Source organism: Bufo bufo, chromosome 2 (genome assembly GCF_905171765.1).
Source record: "Bufo bufo chromosome 2, aBufBuf1.1, whole genome shotgun sequence".
Classification (NCBI taxonomy): domain Eukaryota; kingdom Metazoa; phylum Chordata; class Amphibia; order Anura; family Bufonidae; genus Bufo; species Bufo bufo.
The window spans coordinates 440,854,850-440,880,976 of record NC_053390.1 but is presented as its reverse complement, the minus strand read 5'-3'; the positions used below and the strand labels follow the sequence as shown (position 1 = coordinate 440,880,976).

General features: G+C 43.6%; 1 protein-coding gene across 1 annotated transcript in view; it reads left to right on the top strand.

The window, feature by feature from the left end:
- INSR (insulin receptor) overlaps window positions 1-26,127 on the top strand; it is a 155,585-nt gene that overhangs the window by 39,707 nt on the left and 89,751 nt on the right. Inside the window, exon 2 of the mRNA XM_040417483.1 lies at window positions 10,818-11,369. Coding sequence (XP_040273417.1) covers window positions 10,818-11,369 — 552 coding nt within the window. The remainder of the gene's footprint in view (window positions 1-10,817; window positions 11,370-26,127) is intronic.

The window sequence follows — 26,127 nt, the reverse complement described above, 5'->3', positions numbered from 1 at the left end:
GCCCTTTTTTCTTTATATATATATATATATATATATATATATATATATATATTTCATTCATGGCTATGTCTATGTAAATATTAATTGACCCTACTTATACCAAATTAATTAGAAATGTACAGATTCCTACAATGTCTTTTTCTGTATAGCCTTGATATCAGGATGGCTTCTCACTAGTGAGGCCTCTGAGGCTTGCGCTCATCCTGCTGGAAAGTTCCACGCACACTGCATATAGTCAGCGTTACATAGGATATATACTGAGGTACAGAGCTTCTCTGTATTCATAGCGTACCGTTCTGCAAAAGCTGTATTTTTGGAATAGCTCTTTTCCCTCAAACTTCATACTTGCCAGCAGACAGGGTAACCTGGACTGAAGCTTTCCTAACTGGCACTGAAGTGTTATTATTGCATAAAATATGTCGCACTCAGGAGCCAGACAGATTTTTAATATGCAACTGCAGTTACTGAACTAATCTGGAACACTTGTGGGATATTACAGTTAAAGGGATACTTCCATCAAAAAAAAAATTTAAGCGTGTATTAACAACCTATAAGTGATTATTCTGTCTTAGAATTCTGTAAAAAAAAATATTTGTATGCAGGGGAGAACCTTATCGGACCATCACTCTGACCAGAGAGTGTGGTGACAATTGGAGCATCCCACATTTCACAAATCAAACCAGTGCTCTTTTGTGGTAATTTTTATTACGGCCTTTCAAGAGTAGAGCTCATATACGTACGTACCTGAAATCTACACCTACTAATATAATGAGGATTACCCTTGAGATAACATCTCTTTGTAGCAGTATTATGTATTTAATTTTTAGTGGCATAGTATTGCCAAAATGAAAAAAAAAAAAAAAGTAAAAAAAAAGTGTAATTTTTATAAATGTTGAGCAGGGCTGAGGAGTCGGTAGATAAATGGTCCGACTCCTCAGTTTTTGGTAACTCCGACTCCTCTGTATTTAATATGCAAATGTATTTTATACTATAAAATACATTTGCATATTAAATACAGAGGAGTCGGAGTTACCAAAAACTGAGGAGTCGGACTAAAATACATTTGCATATTAAATACAGAGGAGTCGGAGTTACCAAAAACTGAGGAGTCGGACCATTTATCTACCGACTCCACAGCCCTGATGTTGAGGATATGTTACTTTCCAATGTAAATGTCCCTTTAGATGTTTGACTTCTGATACATGGCCAATTACAGAGAGAAGGATGTAAATGGTAACTAACCTTGCGAACACTTTAAAGGGCTCTGAACCTGGACATATCCCCGTTTTCACCCAGTCAGGCCCTCTGATATGAACATCAGAGCATGTTAAGGGCTTTTTCTGGAGATCCGGTGACATACCGGGCTCTCCATGGGTTCTGCCTAGCAGTGAGCCAGGTGATGTCACCGGCAATAATGGGACAGTGCTAATGCCTGCCCGTTAGTGCCGGTGACGTAAACGGGAACACTGCTAGGCGGAGACCTTTTGATTACTTAAAAATATAAACAAACAGCCCTTGCCCTGCGCAATACAGAGCAGGGCAAGGGAGAGCATCGGAGCATGAAATGCTACACTCAGAGGGGCTGCCTGCGTGAAAACGAGGATATGTCCAGGTTCAGCTCTGAACCCGGATGACAACCCCTTAAAAAAAAGTCTAAAAGATCTGCAATTAATTTTATATTTATGTTTTTTTTTTTTTTTTTATCATTTAACTGATCAGTTAGGCACCTGAAGAGGATTTAATTACTAGCTTCTGTTCCCAGCACTTGGGTAGCTAGTAATAGACTTTTTTGTTGCATGTAATGTTAACTCGCCACCAATATTCTAGCAGAGCACTTTTTTATCCCAGCTCGGTTGCATCCATACATTTTGAATCTTTTCAGTGTGGGAGTGTGGTTTTAAGTTTTACTACAAGCCCAGAGCTTATTTTCCAGTGTAGACGATAGAGATTACTCTCCCAGTAGCCTCTCTGTGTGAACTAAAAGATGACATCATCACCTGTCAAATGCCTCCTGGCAGCTCTTGGGCTCCTCCTCCTTTTTCGTCAGTATATGCCTGTGGGCATAGAATTCTGCTGAAGATTTAATGTTTCCCCTATCTAAAGGGCCAGGAGTGTAGGTATATAATAGGTCAATGTATATAGTGATTTATTAGCTGCAGTTATATAAACCTCCTGACTCGCACTTCCTGCCTGTACTATCTGTGTGTGCTGACTCTCCAGTGTATTTCTAGAACGTGTAGCTTCACACTGCTCTCCCTGCCTCCTGCATCTTAGACATGGGATACGTTAGTTCTGTCTATCTACACACATTCACTTAGTAGCGTACAGATACATGGTATGTATGTTCTCATCCATTCATTCACAATGTTCATATGCTCTGCTGCATGGAGATGGGTTTAAGCATACACTCCAGGATTACTGTTATTTTGATACAACGTAGGATTTGGGTTAAGACTAGGGCTATGTATTGTAGTCCCATTTATATTATAAACAGCCGTGGGAGCTGATCTGATGGGAACATGGTGATCATATGATACCGAAAACTGCGTCTGAAAGTATTGTTGTAGCCCATTGGCTCCTGCTAGTGAGTGAAGCATGGAACAATTTTCTCCTGCTTCTGGAATGTGAAAATAAAATAGATGAATAGAAATGACGTATGGATATATTTTTCTAATTTTCAGGCTTCTTTTCCAAATAAATGACTGCCTAGCTAGGTCAACGGTTAGCCTTGCAGAACTTCACCCACCTCTTCCAGAAGGAAATGGGGTTAAATTTTGCTTTATCATTCTGTGTAGCAAACATGTTGTTGTGTGCTTCTCCAGTCCCATCCCCCCAACAACTCCTGCCATCCACCCACACATCCACTCCCTCCCTATTTACGTACAGTTCATGTTCCTTTTATCTAGTTGCATCCTTTTGCTCCCATCACATTTATACCACATGTATATAAATATATATACATTATTTGACATGTTTACATGCAGATATGTTTTTTTTAAATTTGTATTTGGGAAGCCATAACTTTGTTTTTACGTCATTTCTACTTTAGCATTTTTTTTGTTTTTATTTTATACTCCGGGGCTGGGGGAGATATATATAAAAAAAACAAAACACTTTTTTTTTTTTTTCAATAGCACAATGTACAAATAAAATACTAGTTTAAATTGGGCAAGTGGTTAGACAAATCTCATGTCCACTTTTTGTGTTTTCTGTATGAGAGGGAATTGGCCTGCCGTGTGTGCATTTTGAAATCCCCAGCATGTCAATTGTTTGTGCTGTTCTTTTGTGCGGATTTCACCCTTTTCAATGGAAGCTTAAGACCTGCAGCAAAACTGCATCAAATCTGCACCAAGAAATGCAAGTGAAACATGCGTTTTTGGTGCAGAAACACCCAGACGTCCACACGCACCCATGTGCAGGTAGTCTAATGGTGAACATCTACCGGTGGTTATCCACATAGAGAATTCCGTTTTGGTCAACTGGTTGGGACGCTTTACAGAATTTCTATCAGCGGGCCCAACACATAATACATCGGCAGCATTCTAATGGTTACTGTTTCTTGCCATTAGCCTCATGTCATATGGAGACAATCTGCAGGGGAGAACTCTGACAGATTTCCAGTTTGGCACCCAGGCTGTTGAGGATGCAGTGAGACAGCACAGTTCTGGTGCTGCAGATGCCGCCACCTGCAGTAGGAGAAACCAACATGCCAAGATGATCTGATTGATATTAAAGTTCCTGGATTAGTATTTTTCCAGAATAGACTATCCTAGTCCGCCTCTGGCCCCATTTGCTAGGTTGAAATAAGGATGCAGTCACACGATTTGGAAATGCGGGGCTTTGTCTGGATTTAGCTGATATGAGAGTTGTAGGTTTTCTACAGTTAGGAACACAACAGATTGCTTGACATTAAAAGTGGCCGTCTGTGGATGTGGAATTACTGACCACTTGACGTTCTCTTACATAGAGGATGAAAAGGGGTGTTAGGCCTTGTCCACTTCTTCCATTTTTCTACAGACCGCACACGTACCCATTCATTTGAATGTGTGTTCACACATCAGTATTTTTTTTACTGACCGTAAAGCAGACCAAAAAAAAAAATCACGGAGACTTGCACTACTTTGGTCCATGATGACGACCAAACACACCCATTGAAGTCTATGGGTCCCTTAAAATCACAGACACAACGTGGATGGCATCCATGCTGTGTCCATTTTTCACTGTAGACTGAGATTATTTTTCAGCAACATCAGTGAATTCTGGATGACACACAGACTAAAAACGGACACACGGACTAAACACTGTCCTTCACGGATATCTTCACGGATGAAACAAGGATGCTTTTTTTATACGGACTTGAAAATGACATGGAAATGTGGACTGAGGCAGAGTTCATATCACAGTCAGGCTACTTTCACACTGGCGTTTCTGGGTCCGCTTGTGAGATCCGTTTCAGGGCTCTCACAAACGGCCCAAAACGGATCAGTTCAGCCCCAATGCATTCTAAATAGATAAGGATCCGTTCAGAATGCATCAATTTGGCTGCGTTTGGTCTCCGTTGCGTTTTTTAGACGGTCACTAAAACGCAGCTGACACAATATGGTGCAATTAAAAACTGATCCGTCCCCATTGACTTTCAATGTAAGTCACGACTGATCCGTTTTGACTTAGACTTTTTTTTTAAAGAATAATGCAAATGGATCCGTTAACGGATACAAGCGTTTGCATTATCGGTGCGGATCGGACCGCACCAAACGCGAGTGTGAAAGTGGCCTTAAGCTTTACATTCTTCTAATCGGTCAGAAGAACAGGAAAAAAAAAAAACTGATCTATTATTTTGAGCATCAATTTGTGTCAGCTCTGTCAGGGATAAGCTATTTTTGACGGCAGAAAGTCCTGCATGCAATACTTTTTGTCCCGTCAAAAATAACTGATCTATGACGGAAGTGACCCAAAAACTGATGCTCAAAATAACGGAGCTGGTTTTTTCTTCTTCAATTTTTTGGTTCTTGTGACTGATCAGTGATTTTGAGCCAAAACCAGGGGCGGCTCTAAACACAGAACAGGAGCAGATCTTTCCCTTCTACCTCATCTCTGTGGAGGCTCCAATCCTGGTTTTGGCTCACAGTCACTGATGGAAATCACTGCCCAAAACACTGCCCTCTGAATAAGGCTACATGCACACGACCGTGCCGTTTTTTGCTGTCTGCAAACCGTGGATCCGCAAAAAAACGGAAGCCGTCCGTGTGCCTTCCGCAATGAACGGAATGGGCGGCCATTGATATAACTGCAAAACGGACAAGAATAGGACATGTTATATTTTTTTTGCGGGGCCGCGGAACAGAGCAACCGATGCGGACAGCACACAGAGTGCTGTCCGTATCTTTTGCGGCCCCATTGAAGTGAATAGGTCCGCATCCGAGCCGCCAAAACGGCGGCTCAATGCAGACCCAAACAACGCCCATGTGCATGAGGCCTGAGGCTACATTCACAAAAACGTATTTTGTTTCCATGTCTGTTCCGTTTTTTGTTTTTTTTGCGGATAGGATGCAGACCCATTCATTTTAAAGGGTCTGCAAAACATGCGGACAGCCCACCGTGTGCTAGCCGAATCCGTATGTCCGTTCCGTAGTCCTGCAAAAAAATAGAATGTGTCCTGTTCTTGTCCATTTTTTGTGGACGAGGATAGGCATGGTTACAATGGATCCGCAAAAAAGAAAAAAATGAATGCCATACGGACGTCATCCACAAAAAAAACGGATCTGCAATTTGCGGACCACAAAACACATACGATCGTGTGAATGAGGCCTAAGGCTTAACTGACCAAATACTGACTGTGTAAATGAGGTATTAGGGCTCATGCACATGAAAATATTTTTCTTCTGTTTCCGTTTAGTTCCTGCACATGACTTACAGAAGACCTCCTAAAAAAAGTGGTCCATTTAGATTTTTAGGCATTCTGATATCAGCACGTAAAGACAGAAAATGCACAAAAAAAATTCTAATTTCCTCCCTTCATCTCCTACTTTACCTTGGCCCTATTCTGGAGTCTCGGCAACATCCGTCCTCCTCCTTAGTTCTGGCTGTAAGGCAAATGGTTAGAACGGTACCCTGTCTACGGCAGGCTGTGCCATTTTGCGGTCCGACATACGGACACATTAGCGCTCCTTTCTTTTTACGAGAAGAAGGCCGCTGTGAATCAACCCTAAACACTCCATCTGTGTCTATTCCAGTTCTTTCATTCATGTATTATTCCACAACGTCCATATCAAGACGATAAAGCACGGTTTATTACATTTTCACCATTGGTACTGGCATTGTGCTTCTGTGCTGCGGTGTCTGGTTTTGGTGGAACGCTGTGTACTTGTGCATTTTTCCCTTCTTAGAATAAACAAACCAGTAGTAATGTACACAGAAGCTCCGCATGTAGTGCCAGCCACATCTAAAGGACGCTCGTCTCGGCTTCTGAAACGACTTCACTTTTCCCTTTACAGTGATTGCTGGGTTCATGTTTATAGGGCTCATGTATTACAGACCTGTAGGGTGCCATGGGCCAGTATATGGTGGGATAAAAGCTGTTCCTCAAAAAGGCATACAGTGGGGTGTGCCACAACTTTTTATTATTAATATTTACTCCTCCTGGAACTCTTGAGGGGGGGCGCTGCGCCCCTGTATAATACTAGAGAGACACAGAGGCGTTGTAAGAGGCCTCCCTTATTTTACAAGGGTTCTGCAGGACTAAAGTACTGATGACTTATCTATAGGTCATCAATATCACATTGGTGAGAGTGTGACGTCTGGCACCAATTCCGATCAGCTGTTCGCACCAGAAACGGGCACTGTTTTGGCTAGGATTAGCATGGATAGGCCATCATTACTTCAGTCCCGGAGAACCCATAGTCTGCACATAGTCGGCGCCCCCCCTACCCCAATTGTACACAGATGGAGATGAAAGGAATAGTTTTTTTGGACACCTTTTTGTTTATTGATAATTTCATTTATTACTATTGTTATGTTTTATTAGTGTATACATGGGCATGGTGATATGTGGAGGAATTGGCTTGGATTTGTGGATGGGATTCTGCACACCACAAACCAGTACAATTCATTGGATGGCATTTTCCACAAATACAGTCTATGGTATTGTCCTCCAGTAATGTTACTGTACGGTAAGAGGTTTCTTCCAGTGGAAGGTTAAGGCCGCTCGTGTACTTGTTGCGGTAGCTGTGTAACCGTGCTCTGCAGGTGTGATGGAAATACAAAACCGTTGGGGGAGATGTGGTTTTGTTCCTTCAGTTTAACTTCTATGATCATGTATGTGCTGGGAACCTAGATATTTGCTTTTTGTAGGCTTATTTTTGTCAAAGAGGACCTGTCGCCACTCCTTTCACATATGCCACATGAAAGGACAAGCGTTTATTCTTAGATGCTGTGTCATTTCTCAATTATTCCTACTAGAAGTTTGAGTAAGGTCCCTTTCACACGAGCGGGTGCAATGCGTGACGTGAACGCATAGCACCCGCACTGAATCCTGACCCATTCATTTCAATAGGTCTGTGTACATGAGCGTTGTTTTTCACGCATCAGTTCTGCGTTGCGTGAAAATTGCAGCATGTTCTATATTCTGCGTTTTTCACGCAACCCTGGCCCCATAGAAGTGAATGGGGCTGCGTGAAAAACGCATTGCATCCGCAAGCAAGTGCGGGTGCGATGCGTTTTTCACTGATGGTTGCTAAGAGATGTTGTTTGTAAACCTTCAGTTTTTTATCATGCGCGTGAAAAACGCATCAAAACGCATTGCACCCGCGCGGAAAAAACGGAACAACTGAATGCAATCACAGACAAAACTGACTGAACTTGCTTGCAAAATGGTGCGAGTTTCACTGAACGCACCCTGGACGCGTCCGTACCTAATCCGTCACGCTAGTGTGAAAGAGGCCTAAAGGTCCAGCTGGGTGTTACAGGGGGAAAGGGCGTGTGTCCCTGCACTGCGTGATACTGTCCAGTCATTGTGGCCAGGGACACACCCCAACTGGTAACGCCCAGCTGGACCTTTATTTATAAACTTTTACTAGGAAGCATAGAGGAGTCGCACAACATAGAGGCATAAGAAGAGATGCTCCAGAACTGTTATTACATGGGGGTGCAAGTAGTTATTAAAGAGATGGGACAGGTCCTCTGTAATGTCAGCAGGTCTCAACTTCTTCTCACTGCAGTGTGGAAGATGGGCACATTATACAGCCAGCTCAGAGGGTTTTACTAGTACAAAAATCCAAGACATTGACTGTGTAATGAAGGTTTGATCAGTGGTGGTCAGTCACTGGGACCCCATTCCATACAGAAAAGACCAGTCTGAAAACCGTGCGCCTGTATCGCCCAGTAACCCTGAAGGAAAATCACAATGGTACCAATAGAGGCATTGAAAACATATCCAAATGATCTCTAATCCGTCAGAAATGGCAACCATTATGTGGAAGCAGACAGGGGACATTCACACGACCATAAGTGTTTTGCAGTCTGCAAACCGCAGATACCAGCTGCGTGCACAGCTCAGAATGGTGCTGCTCCGTTGACTACGTAGGTTAACCCATGTTGCTTCGACGTAGAAGACATGTCCTATTTTCTGTGGAGCGGCTGCATGGATGTGGAAGCCCTTTCTTGTCCTTCTCCATCCACTATGTGCAAAATGTAGTAACAAAGTCTTCTGAACATTGTCAAAGTTGGGGAGACATATGTATAATAAATGATGGCCGATTTTTCCCATACCCCCTGCAGCCTCCTGAAAAGAACAGAGAGGCTGTTTGCACATGCGAGTGGCTGCTCCATTAATTTCTATGGGAGTCCTGGAGATAGCGGAGTATAGCGCTCCGCTACCTCTGGAGATCCCATAGAAATGGACAGAGCAGCCACACGCATGTCCAACGGGCTGCGCCGTTTATTTCAGGGGGGCTGCAGGGGGTACAGGACCCCTGTTCTCAGTGGGGTCATTGCTGGGATAGGGGATAACGACTTGGGCCTCATGCACACTGCCGTTGTGCGGCCATTCCGTGCATTTGGGACCGCAATTTGTGCGGCAGCCGCGACGGGTCCACACCCATTAAACTTGAATGGGTCTGTGATCTGTCCTTACAGTAAAAAAAAATTGTTCTAGATTTATTTTATTTTTTTGCGGTGTGGAGGCACAGACAGAAACACCACGGAAGCACACTGTAGTGCTTCCGTAGGGTTCCTTGCCTCCGTTCCACACCGCAGCTCCGGATTATGGACCTATTCAAGTGAATGGGTCCACATTTGTGGTGCGGGGTGCATGTGGCCGGTCCCCGTGTATTGCGGACCCACTGTATGCGAGACGCAATACGACCACGGCCGTGTGCATGAGGCCTTAGATAGTGAGCCCCATTGGGGACAGAGTGATGCTAATGTCTGTAAAGCGCTGCGCAATATAAGTGCATAAAATAAATAATTCAACTTGAAAAATCAGTCTCTCCAACTTTTACATCGTTTACTTTCTGCTCCCTTTTACTTTCAAACGAATCCCATATGACTACTCTAGTGTCCCCATTGTATTTGTCCCTCCAGAAAGGAATGGGACCCTATGTGCATCCCTGAAGGAGGTTGGGCTTTCCTACAGATAGGACACATGCAGCAGAATCTGTATAGATCTGCATCTAGCAAGGGAAATTCCATGACAAGAGTGACGACTGCGATAAACGTTAACATGGAGGGCGGTGTTTCTCCTAGTGTGACACAGGTTTGTGGACAATGTGGTAAGAAAACAAAAGGCTGATGAGAATACGTGGCAAATCTATGAATAACAGACACCCTCTGCCCCCCTCATTTGTGGGAACGAAACCCAAGACTCTGTTTGGTTTGTTCCTTTATTCTTGGAACGAGACTCTTGTTCCTGAACTTCTTAGGTTAACCCCGACACTCCCAGTTTTCATATGCTTCACATTAATTGCATGCATTATAGGAGAAAAGTGCAAAAGGCCTCAATGCTTGCTGCCTGAGTAATCTGAATAAGGCTTCTCGCACTAAGTGTCCTGTGCGAGCATGACCGGCAATGGGCAATGTTCACAGCACGTCGGTGATGTATATTTATATGCTGGGAAAGCTCCCAATGTACACGCAGAACGTGTCCATAGATTTCCATTAGCCTGACGGAGGCCAAAAGTGTGTCCCTTTAATAACCATCTGGCCTTTCTACAGCATTATAGCTTAAAAGAAAAAGAAAAACTGTATGGAAAAGTGTAGGCTATGCTATTTCATACACTGGGATATGGGGGAAAAAGTGTATGTTTTCATCATACAGTGGGACCCTATGGGTGACGGGTGCCACTCTATGGTATCTGCCGCAGGTTTAATTAATACGTCCTGGCATATATGTTAAATGGAGGCCGTAAATGTGATAAGGAAGTATTAGTAGGTCACTTGACATAGCTTGTTTAGGTGATTTCTTTTATTTATTTTTTTCCCCAGTAACATTTCTGCCGGGTATTTCTTCAAGATTACATGCGCTTTGTCCTCAAGTCGGCGCAGTGTAATTCCAACTGATCATCTCATTCAAGTGAATGGGGCGAGCAGTTGTAATTACCATACACTGCACCGCCGCTGCAAAGGAGGTAATTTTGAAGCGAAAGCCGCAGCCGCCCGAGCAGCCCCAGCTCTGCCGACAGCTGATTGGCAGGAGGTGTATGCAGATGCTTAAATGCCCCCAAAAAATGTGTTGTATTTTTAGGTATTTCTCTGATTTTTGTATTTTGCGTCATTTGCATGTGTACGTTTTTTAACTTGTTCCCTTGTCTCCTGCTCCCCAGTTTGTCCCAGTATGGATATCCGGAATAACCTGACGAGATTTGATGAGCTGGAGGACTGCACTGTAATTGAAGGTCATCTGCAAATTTTGCTCATGTTCACCAGCCAACGCGAAAACTTTAAAGGGTTGAGTTTTCCCAAACTTACCATGATAACGGACTACCTCCTTCTTTTTCGTGTTTACGGCCTGGAAAGCCTCAAAGACCTTTTTCCAAATCTCACTGTCATCCGTGGTACGCGACTCTTTTTCAACTATGCCCTTGTTATTTTTGAGATGGTTCATCTGAAGGAAATTGGGCTGCCCAGCCTCATGCATATAAGCAGGGGCTCTGTCAGGATTGAAAAGAACAATGAACTCTGTTACCTCTCCACCATTGACTGGTCGAAGATTCTGGACTCTGTTGAGGACAACTACATCCATCTTAATAAAGATAACAAGGAGGAATGTGGGGATTCCTGTCCAGGTGTTTTAAAGGGAAAAAACAGCTGCCCGTCTACAGTCATAAATTCAGTCTTTGGTGCGCGGTGCTGGACGCAGGATCACTGTCAGAAAAGTAAGATCTTACTTCCTTTCTTAGCAGGACTGTAGGTGCGCTGATGTTGCTTTTCTGCTCCTTGTTTAGCTGTGTAGGCCGGTCCTTATGGCTAGTTGGCCCACAGCATGGTGAGCATTCCAGTTTGCTTAGTAATAGAAATGCTAATCGAGAAACGGATACCTACAGATATATTTCTCAATGCATAAAGAATTTTACCAGTTATCGTTAAAGGGGGTATTTCGGTTTTAAGGATTACGGTGCATTTTTTTTCTTTAGACAATAGGTTGTCGAACAATTTTCTAACTTGCATCTATTTAAAATGTTGCTTGCAGACCTTTTATTATATCCATTTAGTCCTGTAAAATGCATCTGTAGGAGAGCTAGATAGGACAAAACATGGTGTCAGTCATGTGAGTCATCCTGTGCCCTCACAAGTATCATTTGACCTGGCTTACAGTTAACTGCCCAGGTATCTAACAGGTGATTAGTAGTGTATTGAGGAGCAGAACATATACACTATATACAGTACTACTACCTGAAGCAGCACCTCATGTCTGTCAGTGTAGAGGCAGATCTCTGTGTGTGCTGTTTTGTATACCAGACTTTATTAACAACATGATAACATCACTTAGAGACAGGCAGCCAGTTTAAAAATTGCTACAGATAGGCACACAATAATGTAGTTAGTGCAATAACTACAATAAAAGTAATGATTCCACCACTAGTCCTATTTACTTATCACATGAGTGTGTTCTGTGTGTTGACCTAGCACATGTATGTCAGGGTGTAAAGTGTCACATGACTAATGTCATTTCAGTTTGACAATGGATGCATTACATAGTACTTATACATAGGCTGTACCATTCTTCTGCATGTAGGGGTCATCTACCTGATATAAGAAAGGTATGTATGTATGTATGTAGAAATACATGTATATTAGAAAATTGTATGATTTGAGTGTACATTTGCATTCCCCCTTTGGACAGTAGTAAAATATATCATAACACCCCTAACATGAGCCATAAGTATTCCGACCAGTAGAGCAGATTTGCATCAGCTGAAAATCATAAAAATTTTTGTAACCAGTGTCTTGTTTAAAGGGAGCCTGCCACGTTGAACATAGTGTCTGAGCTGCAGGCAGCATGTTATAGAGCAGGAGGAGCTGAGCAGGCTGATATATAGTTTTATGAGGAAATATTCAGTAAAACTTTTTTGTACATTTAAAGGGAACCTGTCATCAACTTTCTGCTGACCTCACTGAGGGCAGTATAAAGTAGTGACAGAAATGCTGATTTCAGCAGTGTGTCACTCATGAGCTAAAGGTAAGTAGTTACTGAGAACCAGCATCGTAATCATTGCAGCCCAGGCCTTGAAAAGAGTCAAATCTACCTGAGAAGAGTCATGGTTATTCATAATCTCCTGCTCTTCCCGCCCACCTACTGATGACTGACCGTTTTCTACCTAGTTTTCTCCCTTTCTCTCTAGGAGAGAACTGCCAATCATCAGCAGATGGGTGAGAGAGCAGGAGATTATGTATAACCATGACTCTTCTCAGGTAGATTTGACTCTTTTCAAGGCCTGGGCTGCAGTAATTATGATGCTGGTCCTCAGCAACTACTTACCTTTAGCTCATGAGTGACACACCGCTGAAATCAGCATTTCTGTGACTACTTTATACTGCCCTTAGGCCTCTTTCACACTTGCGTTGTTGGGATCCGGCATGCACTTCCGTTGCCGGAGGTGCCTGCCGGATCCGTAACAACGCAAGTGTACTGAAAGCATTTGAAGACGGAACCGTCTTCCAAATGCTTTCAGTGTTACTATGGCACCCAGGACGCTATTAAAGTCCTGGTTGCCATAGTAGGAGCGGGGAGCGGGGGAGCGGTATACTTATAGTCCGTGCGGCTCCCCGGGCGCTCCAGAATGACGTCAGAGCGCCCCATGCGCATGGATGACGTGATCCATGTGATCACGTGATCCATGCGCTTGGGGCGCCCTGACGTCACTCTGGAGCGCCCGGGGAGCCGCACGGACGGTAAGTATGCTGCTCCCCTGCTCCCCGCTACACTTACCATGGCTGTCAGGACTTTAGCGTCCCGGCAGCCATGGTAACTATTCAGAAAAAGCTAAACGTCGGGTCCGGCAATGCGCCGAAACGACGTTTAGCTTAAGGCCGGATCCGGATCAATGCCTTTCAATGGGCATTGATCCCGGATCCGGCCTTGCGGCAAGTCTTCAGGATTTTTGGCCGGAGCAAAAAGCGCAGCATGCTGCGGTATTTTCTCCGGCCAAAAAACGTTCCGTACCGGAACTGAAGACATCCTGATGCATCCTGAACGGATTACTCTCCATTCAGAATGCATTAGGATAATCCTGATCAGTATTCTTCCGGCATAGAGTCCCGACGACGGAACTCTATGCCGGAAGACAATAACGCAAGTGTGAAAGAGCCCCAAGTCAGGTCAACATATAGTTGATGACAGGTTCCCTTTAAAGAGGACCTTTCACCAGAATAAAACCTCTAAACTAACTATACAGACATGTAGAGCGGCGCCCAGGGATCCCCCTGCACTTACTGTTATACCTGGGCGCCGCTCCGTTCTCCCGTTATAGCCTCCGGTATCTTCATAGTTAGGCTCCACCCAGGGGAACCTGACGGCGTCTCTTTCTCCTATGCTGAAGTGCTGGCCAATCACAGCGCTCAGCTCATAGCCTGAGAGTTTTTTTTTTCTCTCAGGCTATGAGCTGAGCGCTGTGATTGGCCAGCGCTACAGCATGGGAGAATGAGACGCCGTCAGGTTCCCCTGGGTGGAGCCTAACTATAAAGATACCGGGCGAACGGAGCAGTGCCCAGGGATAACAGTAAGTGCAGGGAGATCCCTGGGCGCCGCTTTACATGTCTGTATAGTTAGTTTAGATGTTTTATTCTGGTGAAAGGTCCTCTTTAAATTCCTTTTCATTCTGGGCTTTGAAGCCATGTAGGTGGTCCTGTTAGTCATTGACAGCCCCCATGACTGTGCATACAGAGATAGCTGTCAATCACTGATGGGACCATCTCCTTGACGTCAAAGTTTCAAACTTATCTATTTGGGCTCAATAGAGAGAATATTTTGGGCTCATTAGCCCTTTTGAGTCTTGTCATAAATTAGGCGCATCCTATGTCAGTAAGTGCACCTGGAGTAAAAATCTACTCCACTCCCGCCAGCGACTACGGCCTATGAGGCCCAGCCCCCAGATGTAATGGTAACAGTCACAATGCATTATAATACTCTATGGAGGACATTTAAACTGGTGTAAAGTTGAACTGGCTTAGTTGCCCATAGCAACCAATCAGATTCCGCCTTTCATTTCTCACAGCTCCATTTGAAAATGAAAGGTGGAATCTGAATGCTTTGGGCAACTAAGCCAGTTTTTCTTTACATCTCCCCCATGTATTGTAATGCATTATAAAAGGGAGCAAATACCCAAAATTTGAAGTCTCCAAGCGGGACAAAAGTAAAGTGTTAAAAAATAAAATAAGTTTTAAAAAAGTGTTAAAAAAAAAAAAAAAGCACTGGTGCCAGGGACTGTTCAATAGCATCATGACGCCTGTAAACCAATCCATCAAAATATGCACTGCAAGAGCCAAAGGGTGATCTTTCCCTTCTGAACTCTGCAGTACACCAAGCAGCAGTTTATGTCCACATTTCTGACATTTCAGTGCCCAGTAGAACCCGCCTAACATTTTCTAAAGGCATGGTGTGTCTCAGATTGCACAAGCTGGGCACAATATATTGAGGACTGAAATGCCATATCTGTAGAAAAATTGCAATATTCACTTTGCACAGTCTGCTGTGAATATTTGCAAAACATCTGTGGGGTCAAAATGCTACCTACACCCATTGATAAATTCTTTGAGGGGTGTGATTTCTAAAATGGTTCACTTCTTGGGGTCTGTACAGTTGCTAGCCACTGCTGTGTAAATCACCAAATGAGGCCTCAAATCAGGGTGGATTTGATTTAAATCAAACCGATTTTAAATCACGATTTAAATCACTAGTCAGTAAGTCTTGATTTAAATCATAGTTTTTTAAAGATTCATATTTGGACAATTTTTCTGTTGTACTTAGGAAGGAGAAAAATAATCATTACCTTAATAATAACAATTTAAATAGGAAAACAATATCATTACATCATGTTATTTGCTTAAAAATCCATGTTTGTTAACTAATTTGGCTAAAGAAAATATATATATTTTAAGAAACTTAGACTGTCAGCCCAGCCTACACAAGAAAAGCTTAGGCTACTTTCACACTAGCGTCAGGGCTCTGCTTGTGAGCTCCGTTTGAAAGGGCTCACAAGCGGCCCCGAACGGATCCGTCCAGCCCTAATGCATTCTGAGTGGATGCGGATCCGCTCAGAATGCATCAGTCTGGCAGCGTTCAGCCTCCTGCTTGCAGCGTTCGGGTGTCCGCCTGGCCGTGCGGAGGCAAACGGATCCGTCCAGACTTACAATGTAAGTCAATGGGGACGGATCCGTTTGAAGTTGACACAATATGGCTCAATTTTCAAATGGATCCGTCCCCCATTGACTTTCAATGTAAAGTCTGGACGATCCGTCTGAACAACTTTCAGACTTAGAATTTTTTCTAAACTGTAATGCAGACGGGTCCGTTCTGAACGGATCCAAACGTCTGCATTATAGGAGCGGATCCGTCTGTGCAGACAGCAGATGGATCCGCTCTGAACGCAAGTGTGAAAGTAGCCTTAATAATGTCCTCTGTAGCTCACTCGTCATCTTCATCTTCTTCTTTGTTCATAATCTGGAAAAGAAAAACAAGCTTTCCTGCTTTATCAGGACCCAAACGATTTCTCAATTTAGAATGAACGAGTCCAAAGGAAGAGAATATTCTTTCAACGCCCGCAGAAGAAGCTACTGCTGTTAAAAGTGAAATCATTACTTGAACAGTCTCTAAATCCAAGTGCTTAAGTGACTTCCACCAGTTCACTGGTGTGACTTTCTTTAAAATATCTTCAGCAAACATATATTTCTTGAATGGTTCCCCCTTGGCTTTGAAATTCATTATAGTTGGCATTACAGATGGATGATTGCTGGATACCCATGTCATAGCTAACTCCTCTTCCTCAGCACTTAAGTTTTGACCCTGATACTGGATATTGACAATATTATATATATAATATTCTCAACTCTTTTCATGTTATAAATTCAGTTTTGAGAACTCCAAAATTAAACCAAGCATCTGTGATAATATCTTGTAGGCAGAGAAACTGTCCAGTAATCTTACAAAAACCTCTGGAAGAGCATGACATTGTGAATGGGTTAATGGAATTTAACAAAAAATTAAACATATACAGCCTTATTCTACATAATTAAAAAAAGTAATCTTTATTTCATAATGAAATAACCTTTGGATGGTAATATATTTTCCTCAAAAAGCATTTTATATGAAAAAAATCAGATTTTTTTCGATTTTTTAAAAAAAATCATTGATTTTTATCCACCCTGCCTCAAATGCATATCCTGCTCTTTCTCTTCTGAACCTTGCAGTGTGCCCACACAGCAGTATACAAGCACATATGGGGTGTTGCTGTATTCAGGATAAAATGAGTAACAAATTGTGGGGCACATTTGTCTTCTGTTACCTCTTGTGAAAATGCAAAATCTAGAGCAACATTTTATTAGAATAAATGTAATTCTTCATTTTCACAGCTAAGTGTTTTTCAATTCTATAAAATGCCTTTGGGGATCAAAGCACTTGCTACACCCCTCAATAAATTCTTTGAGAAGTTTAGTTTCTGAAATGGGGTCACTTTTGGGGGGTTTAAAATCTAGTGAAAACTCAGGGTGTCTTCAAATGCGACACGGCACTCTAAAACCATTCCAGAAAAATCTGCTCTCCAAAAGCCATATGGGCGCTCCTTACCTTCTGCGGTGTGCCCATAGAACAGTTTATGACCACATATGGGGTGTTGACGTATTCAGAAGAAAATGTGTAACAAATTGAGGTGCTCTTTTTCTCCTGTTACCCCTTGTGAAAATGAAAAAGCTGGGGCTAAGGCTACTTTCACTCTACCGTTCAGAGCGGGTCCGTCTGATGTCTGCCCAGACGGATCCGCTCATATAATGCAGACTTGGGATCCGTTCAGAACGGATCCGTCGGCATTATATTGTAGAAAAAATTCTAAGTGTGAAAGTAGCTTCAGACGGATCCGTCCAGACTTTACATTGAAAGTCAATGGGGGACGGATCCATTTGAAAATTGAGCCATATTGTGTCAACTTCAAACGGATCCGTCCCCATTGACTTACATTGTAAGTCTGGACGGATCCGTTTGCCTCCGCACGGCCAGGCGGACACCCGAACGCTGCAAGCAGCTTGCTGAGCGGAGGCTGAACGCTGCCAGACTGATGCATTCTGAGCGGATCCGTGTCCACTCAGAATGCATTAGGGCTGGACGGATGCGTTCGGGGCCGCTTGTGAGCCCCTTCAAACGGAGCTCACAAGCGGAGCCCCGACGCTAGTGTGAAAATAGCCTACAGCAACATTTTACTGAAAAAAATGTCAATTTTCATTTTCAGTGCCAGGTGTTTCTAAATTCTATGAAACACCTGCTGCGTCAAAATGCTTACTACACCCCTTAAAGTAGGGATCAGCAACCTCCGGCACTCCAGATGTTCTGAAACTACAACACCCAGAATCCTCCTTTGACGTCTAGGGGATTTACAAGAATAGCTAAGTAAGTGTGCATGCTGGGAGTGCAGCTGGAGTGCCGAAGGTTGCTGATCCCTGCCTTTAAAGAATTCCTTGGTGGTTATAGTTTCCAAAATGCTGTCACTTTTTGGGGGTTTCCACTGTAGGGGTACTTCAGGGTCTCTTCAAATGAGACATGGCGCCGGAAAAAACATTCCTGCTAAACCTTCTGAACCTTGCGGTGTGCCCATACAGCAGTTTACAACCAAATTTGAGGGGTTTCTGGAAAACCTGTAGAGTTAGATGGGTGTAGTTTCTAAAATGGGGTCATTTTTTGGGTGGTTGTTATTATGCAAGCCCCACAAAGTCATTTTAGAACTGAATTTTTTTTTAAAGTTCTAACGTCTTAAAAAAATGTAATTAAATTTACAAAATTATGCCATCATAAATTAGACGTGTTAATAACCATTTTGTGAGGTATCACTATTTGTCTTAAAAGCAGAGAAATTCAATTTTTGTTTTATTTTATAAATCATGTTGACCCAGATTTATCACTAAGGCTAGTTTCACACTAGCACCAACCTGCTCAGGCAGGCTGTTCTGGTGGGTGAACAGCCTGCCGGATCTGTGCTGCCGCTAGTGCACGCGTGCCGCCGGAGGTGTGCTCTTGCCCCATTGACTATAATGGGGGCGGGCCGGAGTTCCGGCGGCAGTACCCAAACATGCAGAGAGTCGGCCGGAATAAGACTACAACCGTGCCAGGTTTTCGCCCAGATAAAAAACACGGTATGATTTTTGGTCCGGCTGACAGACAGTATTTTTGCCGGACCAGCTTGCCGCAGATCTGAACCCTGTCTAAGCAATCTAACTGTTCTGCTTCTAAAACCCCTAAGGGCTTGTTTAGAAGAATATAATTTACACTATAGACCAATAGAAGTAAGTGGTACTATTCACACCACAGAAATTTAGGGTATGCCCAGTAGTGGCCTGTGTCTCCTGGAAGGCAGACCTGGACACCACTGGAGACAATTGTCTCTGATGGTCAGCAGGTCCATGTCTTAGGCCTCTTGCACACAAAGGTGCGATCCGTATGCGGAACCATTCATTTCAATGGTTTCGCAAAAAAAAAAAAAGGAATGTACTCCGTATGCATTCCGCTTCCGTATGTCCGTTCCGCTGAAAGATAGAACTTGTCCTATTATTGCCTGCAAATAACCTCAGTGGCTCAATTTAAGTCAATGGGTCCGCAAAAAATACAGAATGCATACGGAACACATCCGTATGTCATCCGTTTTTTTGCGGATTCATGCCCACTTTGCCCATGTGTATACTTTGTGTCTGTTTGCGATCCACAAACAACGGATCGCATATGGAAACCATATGGAGTTTTTTTTGTGGAATTGAAACGAAACAAACAACGGATCCGTTTAAAAAGGGACCGCAATAAAATACTGAAAAAGCCATACGGTTGTGTGCAAGAGGCCTTACACCGACATAAACACTTAGGGGGAGATTTATCAAACTGTTGTAAAGTAGAACTGGTTTAGTTGCCCATAGCAACCAATCAGATTCCACCTTTCATTTTCCAAAGGAGCTGTCAAAAATGAAAGGTGGAATCTGATAGGTTGCTATGGGCAACTAAGCCAGTTCTACTTTACACCAGTTTGATAAATGACCCCAATCAGGCCTGATTCCGATAAACACGGCCTGTGTGTTGGTTGCATCCCCTGGCCAGAAATGACCTCATCGTAGTGAATTATGATACATTCAGTTTCTATATGATAGTCTATTGTGTGAATCAGGACTTAAAGAGGACCTGTCATCTCTCCTGACAAACTACTTGCATTCCCCTATATAATAAGAATTGTTACCACGCTATCTTGTTCCATTTCTGTATTATTCCTGCTAGAAGTTTACCAATTAATTGCCAGCAGTCTGCAGTAACACTCAGTTCAGACCTGAGCGTTTTACAGCGTGTTCCTGGGCGCTGTAAAACGCACAACAAGGAGAAACCAATGCTTCCCTATGGGAATGGTTCTCACCTGGGCGTTTTACAGTGCGTACGATCGCGCTGTAAAAAGCCTGACGCTCAAACAAGTACTTGAGCGGTTTTTTGGGGCGTTTGTCGCGCGTTCCCGTACATAGACTTTCGGGAACGCGCGGCACTGTGTGTTCGCTTGTCTCTGTATGCGCGCTTGTAAACGCCCGTACAATCGCGCATACAGAGCGCTCCTTTCAGAACGCTCAGGTGTGAACCCGGTGTAAAGGTATTGCTGGGTGTTACCAGTAGCGGGTGTGTCTCACTGTGTCCAATCAGTGCTGCTGGTGTCAGACTGTGCAGGGACACCACCCCCCCCCCAGATGGTAACGCCCATCTGGACCTTCATTACAAACTGCTACTAACTTCTCGCAGGAATAGTAAAGGAATGGCACTGCATAGATTTGTAGGAACAGAAGCTCCAGAATTGTTATTAAATGGGGTTTACATGTCAGGAGAGGTGACAGGTCCTCTAATGTGTGTTCAAGGTCTCTTTCACATGCCCATGTCCATATTACGGTCCATAAACCATGGATTTGAAAAAAATAGACCATCCGCATTTTTCTCACTCCCATTACTAGAAATGCCTATTTTTGTCCGCAGGAGACCTGTTCTGTAATATGTGGAATGGACACGCAGATGTGGATCTGTCTGCTGTCCTTCCAAGTATTTTAATACTGATGAACTATCTTCAGGATATGTCATCAGTATCTGATCAGTGGGGTCTGACACCAGGGACCCCCTGCTGATCAGCTGTTTGAGAAGACACCAGTGCTTCTGTGAGCGTCGCGGTCTTCTCTCTGCTTACCAAGCACAGCGCTGTACATTGTATAGCGGCTGTGCTTGGTATCGCTAGTCAGCCCCTTTTGCTTCTATGGGGCTGAGCTGCGTCTGGGTCTCGTGACTGATGAATGTGTCTTCCCTGGCCTAAGTAAAGCTGCAGGTAGGGCGCATCGCTCCCACAAGCGCCACTGCCTTCTCAAACAGCTGATCGGCGGGGGTCCTGGGTGTCGGACCCCCACCAATCAGATACTGATGAACTATCCAGAGGATAGGTCATCAGTATAAGGCCTCTTTCACACTAACGTATTTGTTCCGTGGCCGTATTGCGGGCCGCATACGGCGGGTCCGCAATACACTGATCCCCAGCTGTATGCATTCCGCATCATGGATTCGGATTTATTCACTTGAATGGGTCCGCAAATCCGGAGATGCGGTGCGGAACGGAAGCTTCCGTGGTGTTCCGTTCTGCAAAAATATAGAACGTGTTCTATCTTTTTGCGGAATGGACGGATTGCAAAATATATAAAAATAATAGAACTTGTTCTATCTTTTTGCAGAATGGATGGATCGCGGACTCCATTCAAGTGAATGGGTCCGCAATCCACATGTGGCTGCCCCGCGGTCGATGTCCGTGCATTGCGAACTGCAATTTGTAGTCCGCAGCTCGGGCCCAGCCAGCACACGGTCGTGTCAGAGACCTAAAACTCCCTGAAAACCCCGTTTAAACCTGGATGCCACCGTGGCGTGCGAACTAGCCCCTAGGTTAGGGTCTATTCACACGTCGGTAGTGTATTGTGGATCTGCAATACACCCGGCCGGCACCCCCATAGAACTGCCTATTCTTGTCCGCGGACAAGAATAGAACATGTTCTGTTTTTTTCCGAAGCTGCGCACCGGAAATGCGAGAGCACATAGTGTGCTCCCCGCATCAATTCCTGCCCCATTGAGAATGAATGGGTCCGCACCCGTTCCAGATATTGCGGAACAGATGTGGACCCATTCCACGGACGTGTGAATGAATGGGGTGTGGGATTTAGTTTGTATCCCACAGGAATGATAGCCCTGTGGCGGATATTGTTCCTTTAGGACAGATGAACTTCTTCATATCTACGCCACTCTGCAGGAAACCGGAGCCTTTAAATATAGTAAAGTTCAGCTGTGTAGTGGGTGTCGTCTCCGCTTCCTGTTTGGGTTTTGTGATATCCTATTAATGACTTCCTATTTAAGCACTACACCTTTGGGAACAAAATGTCTTAATGCTTTCATATTTTACCTTTTTTTTTTTTTTTTTGTTAGGGGTTGGGGGGAGATATTACACAAAAAAGCCATAATCAAAGTTCAACAGGAACTGCACTGACAATCTGCAGTAAAGTATAATTGCCAGTGAATAGGGTTGTAAAAAAAATAATAAAAAAAATTACACACTGCTGAAAAAATCCAGTCTAATTTGAGGACATGCTGCGGATTTAAACAGACTGCATTGTAAGTCATTGGGGTCTGCCAGACACCGCCGATATTCAGGACATAAGGCATCCAGTACCACTTGCAAACCCCCTGTTTTTTTTTTATTTTTTCTGCTTCTGTGACTTAACAGAAAAACTAAAAAATTGATGTGATGTGCCATTTGGGGCAGTAAGTGAAAGTCTGCAGCAGCGTGCATGATCCACGTTCTATGTTTAAACATATTTTAATTTTTTATTTTTATTTTCCCATATATTCAAGAATCATCTCCTCATTACAGGCAGGATTAGAATGACAGATAACACAGGATCCACCATTCACAATAGGTGACAGGTGACAGCCTATATCCTCCCTCCTGACCTCCTGCACAGGTCACCTTGATAACTCTCCCATAGAAGTCAGTGGGGTCCGCTCCTGTCCATTGTGTCTATGGCCCATGTGGCTGCTCTCTAAATGCTGGTGACCAAATCTGCCGCATGTGGATGAGATTTGGAAAATTCTCATAGACTTCGCTCCTGCTGTAAATGCTGCAGTTTTTCCTCATGCAGTTCTGGGGAAAATCCACAGCATTTACGCTACGTTTGGCTGTACCTGAAGGCCTTTTTCACACCACTAATATGATAAATGATAAAAAATAATATACAGCGGCTCTACACTTCTGAAATACCAAAAAAAGAGAGTGGTTGTTTTTTTTTTGTGTTTTTTTTTTTGCAGGCAGAGAATTAAGCCCCTTTCACACAGGCGAGATGCGCGGGTGCAATGCGTGAGGAGAACGCATTGCACCCGCACTGAATCCGGACCCATTCATTTCTATGGGTATGTGCACATGAGCGGTGATTTTCATGCATCACTTGTGCGTTGCGTGAAAATCGCAGCATGCTCTTTATTGTGCGTTTATCACGCAACGCAGGCCCCATATAAGTGAATGGGGCTGCGTGAAAATCGCAAGCATCCGCAAGCAAGTGCGGATGCGGTGCGATTTTCACGCATGATTGCTAAGATGACAGTCTATTCACTGTATTATTTTCCCTTGTAACATGGTTATAAGGGAAAATAGTAGCATTCTTTAATACAGAATGCTTAGTAGAAGGTCAATTGAGGGTTAAAAAAAAATAAAAAAATTAACTCTCCTCCTCCTCTTGATCGCGTAGTTGCCGATCTCTTCTTACTTCTTTAATCATGAGCTGCCTGCTAAAGGACCTGTGGTGGTGTCACATCACATGGTCCATCACCGTGGTGATGGACCATGTGATGAGCTCAGTGACGTCACCACAGGTCCTTTGACAGGTCCTGAAGAAAGAACAGGAGACTGGCAGCTACGCGATCAATTGGAGGAGGTGAGTGTAAGGGCTCCATGCGCCAGACCGCAAATCTACTCCATGCTGTAGATGCGGACCCATTGACCTGAAGGGGTCCACAAGATACGGCCAAAGATAGAACAGACCTGAAAGCCCTTCCGAGTGTTTCCGTAGGCTTCTGATCCCTGCCTTTGCTCCGCAAAAAATACATGTCCTATCTTTGGCCGTATCTTGCAGACCCACCATTTGTGGTCTGCAGTACGGGCATGGAGCCCTTACGTTCGTGGGCATAAGCCCTAGGTCTAGTCAGATTTTCCAGGTAATCTCAAAAATTGCCCCCCCCCCCCCCCCATATATGAATCTGCACTGAAAATCACCATTAATCCCACTAGAAATACAATCAATTTTTACCTCCCCAGAAAAATCTGCGGCAACATATATGTCAGCCTCTCATCTGTATCTGCGGAGTAGAAAAATTCATGTAACACACGTGCACGTGAGTGGGGCACTTTTAGGGCCCTTGCTGACATTTCGGATTTGATGCGGATTGTCGGCACAGATTCGGACATCTGCATCCCATCCACTAACAATCCTCATCCAGTGTTAAGTGAATGAAGGATTTTGTACCCTATTCACATTCTCTGGAAATCTTTGTCTGCTGTAAGGGTAGGCGCACACTGAGTTGTTTGGAAGAGGCAGATTTTCCTGCCAGAGTCAGAAGTGGATTCAAAAGGAATCGGAGATATAAAGAAGAGAACTTCTACTTGTTCTTGCTGGATCCACAAAAACCTGCCTCAGATCCTCCTCTGTGCGAAGCTACCCTTAAAGAAATCCTACAATCTGCAAGAAGAATGTACTGTTAATGCGACGAATCCACTGATTTGCTGCACATCAATGGCAGAAATCCAAATGTCGGGCTCTGATTTTTGCTGCGGATCCTCTTGTAAATACATGCCGGATATGCCATAGACGACAAACATTTGCACATACCCCATATGAAGGTTGCTGGGGCTCTCAGAGCTGTGGATGAATTTGCGATCGTTCAGGATAACATTTTTCCTCCGCGTCTAACGCCTTTAAAGAACACCACCTGTACCCTCTCCATAGTTTAACATGGCTGATAGCAGAGAATGGGTTCAGTAGAGGAGCAACTGGATGAACCCTGCAGACAGGGGGCGTAGTAGCATCTTCTGTATGAAAGCCGACCCAATGTGGAGCAGCTTTTTACCGTCATCTTTGGTATATGTACCAAAGAGACTTGCCCTATTTTTGTCCCTGAATAGACGTGTGATACAAATGTGATACTAATGTATAAGACTGAGTGGAATAATGGTGATTGACACTCGAGTAGTCATGAAACCTTAGTTAGCATAGCCATATATAAGTGGAAAAGTACTGAGGGTACTGGAGTTCAGGAAAACAAAGAAGATTCTCGGGCATTGTCACAAGTCAGGAAAACAAGTTATTGTGCATGAACACATGAAGTGTTCATAATAATGTTTTACTCACTGCGCATGATCACGTAAATATGATCACACGCTTACATGCCCAATCACAAGATTATGAAATCATATTTGCTTATAAAATTAGGGGGGTTTCCACAGGGAATTTGGGATCCGTTGAAGACGCAGCAGACGTGCCTTGCGCTGTTCCCTGATTCTTCCCCGTGCTGATTGTTGGAATCCCCCAATCTGTAGGCAACGTGTGATGCTACAATGTCTGGTGATGTATTTATGCTTTACTCTTACTTACTCATGATAGTCAAGATAACTGTAGTTTTATCATTTTATGATAACTCTTATTGTCAACCATAATTCTATTATCATTAATCGTAAATAAAGTAATTGTTTTGCTGTAACTCGCTTAAGGTCCTAGTCTGTATGGTAGTGAGTGCTCCATAGTAGTGTTAGCAACACTTTTATCAGGCAAAACAACATGCCTCAATGAATACTTCTGTTCAGTTTTTACAAAGGAAAATGAAGGAAAAGGACCTCAGTTAGGAAGCAAGACTAATGAATCTTTTAATGCATGTCTCTTTACAGAGGAAGAGGTTCTAAGTCAGCTGTCTAAAATTAATACAAATAAGTCACAGGGGCCTGATAGGATACACCCAAAGCTATTAAAAGAGCTCAGCGGTGAACTAGCAAAACCATTAACAGATTTATTTAACCAATCACTGGCAACAGGAGTCGTCCCAGAAGATTGGAAATTAGCAAATGTTGTGCCCATTCACAAGAAAGGTAGTAGGGAGGAATCGGGCAACTATAGGCCAGTAAGCCTGACATCAATAGTGGGGAAATTAATGGAAACCATACCTAAGGAGAGGATTGTGAACATCTAAAATCCCATGGATTGAAAGATGAAAAACAGCATGGGTTTACTTCAGGGAGATCATGTCAAACTAATCTTATTGATTTTTTTGATTGGGTGACTAAAATAATAGATGGCGGAGGTGCAGTAGACATCGCTTATCTAGACTTTAGTAAGGCTTTTGATACTGTCCCA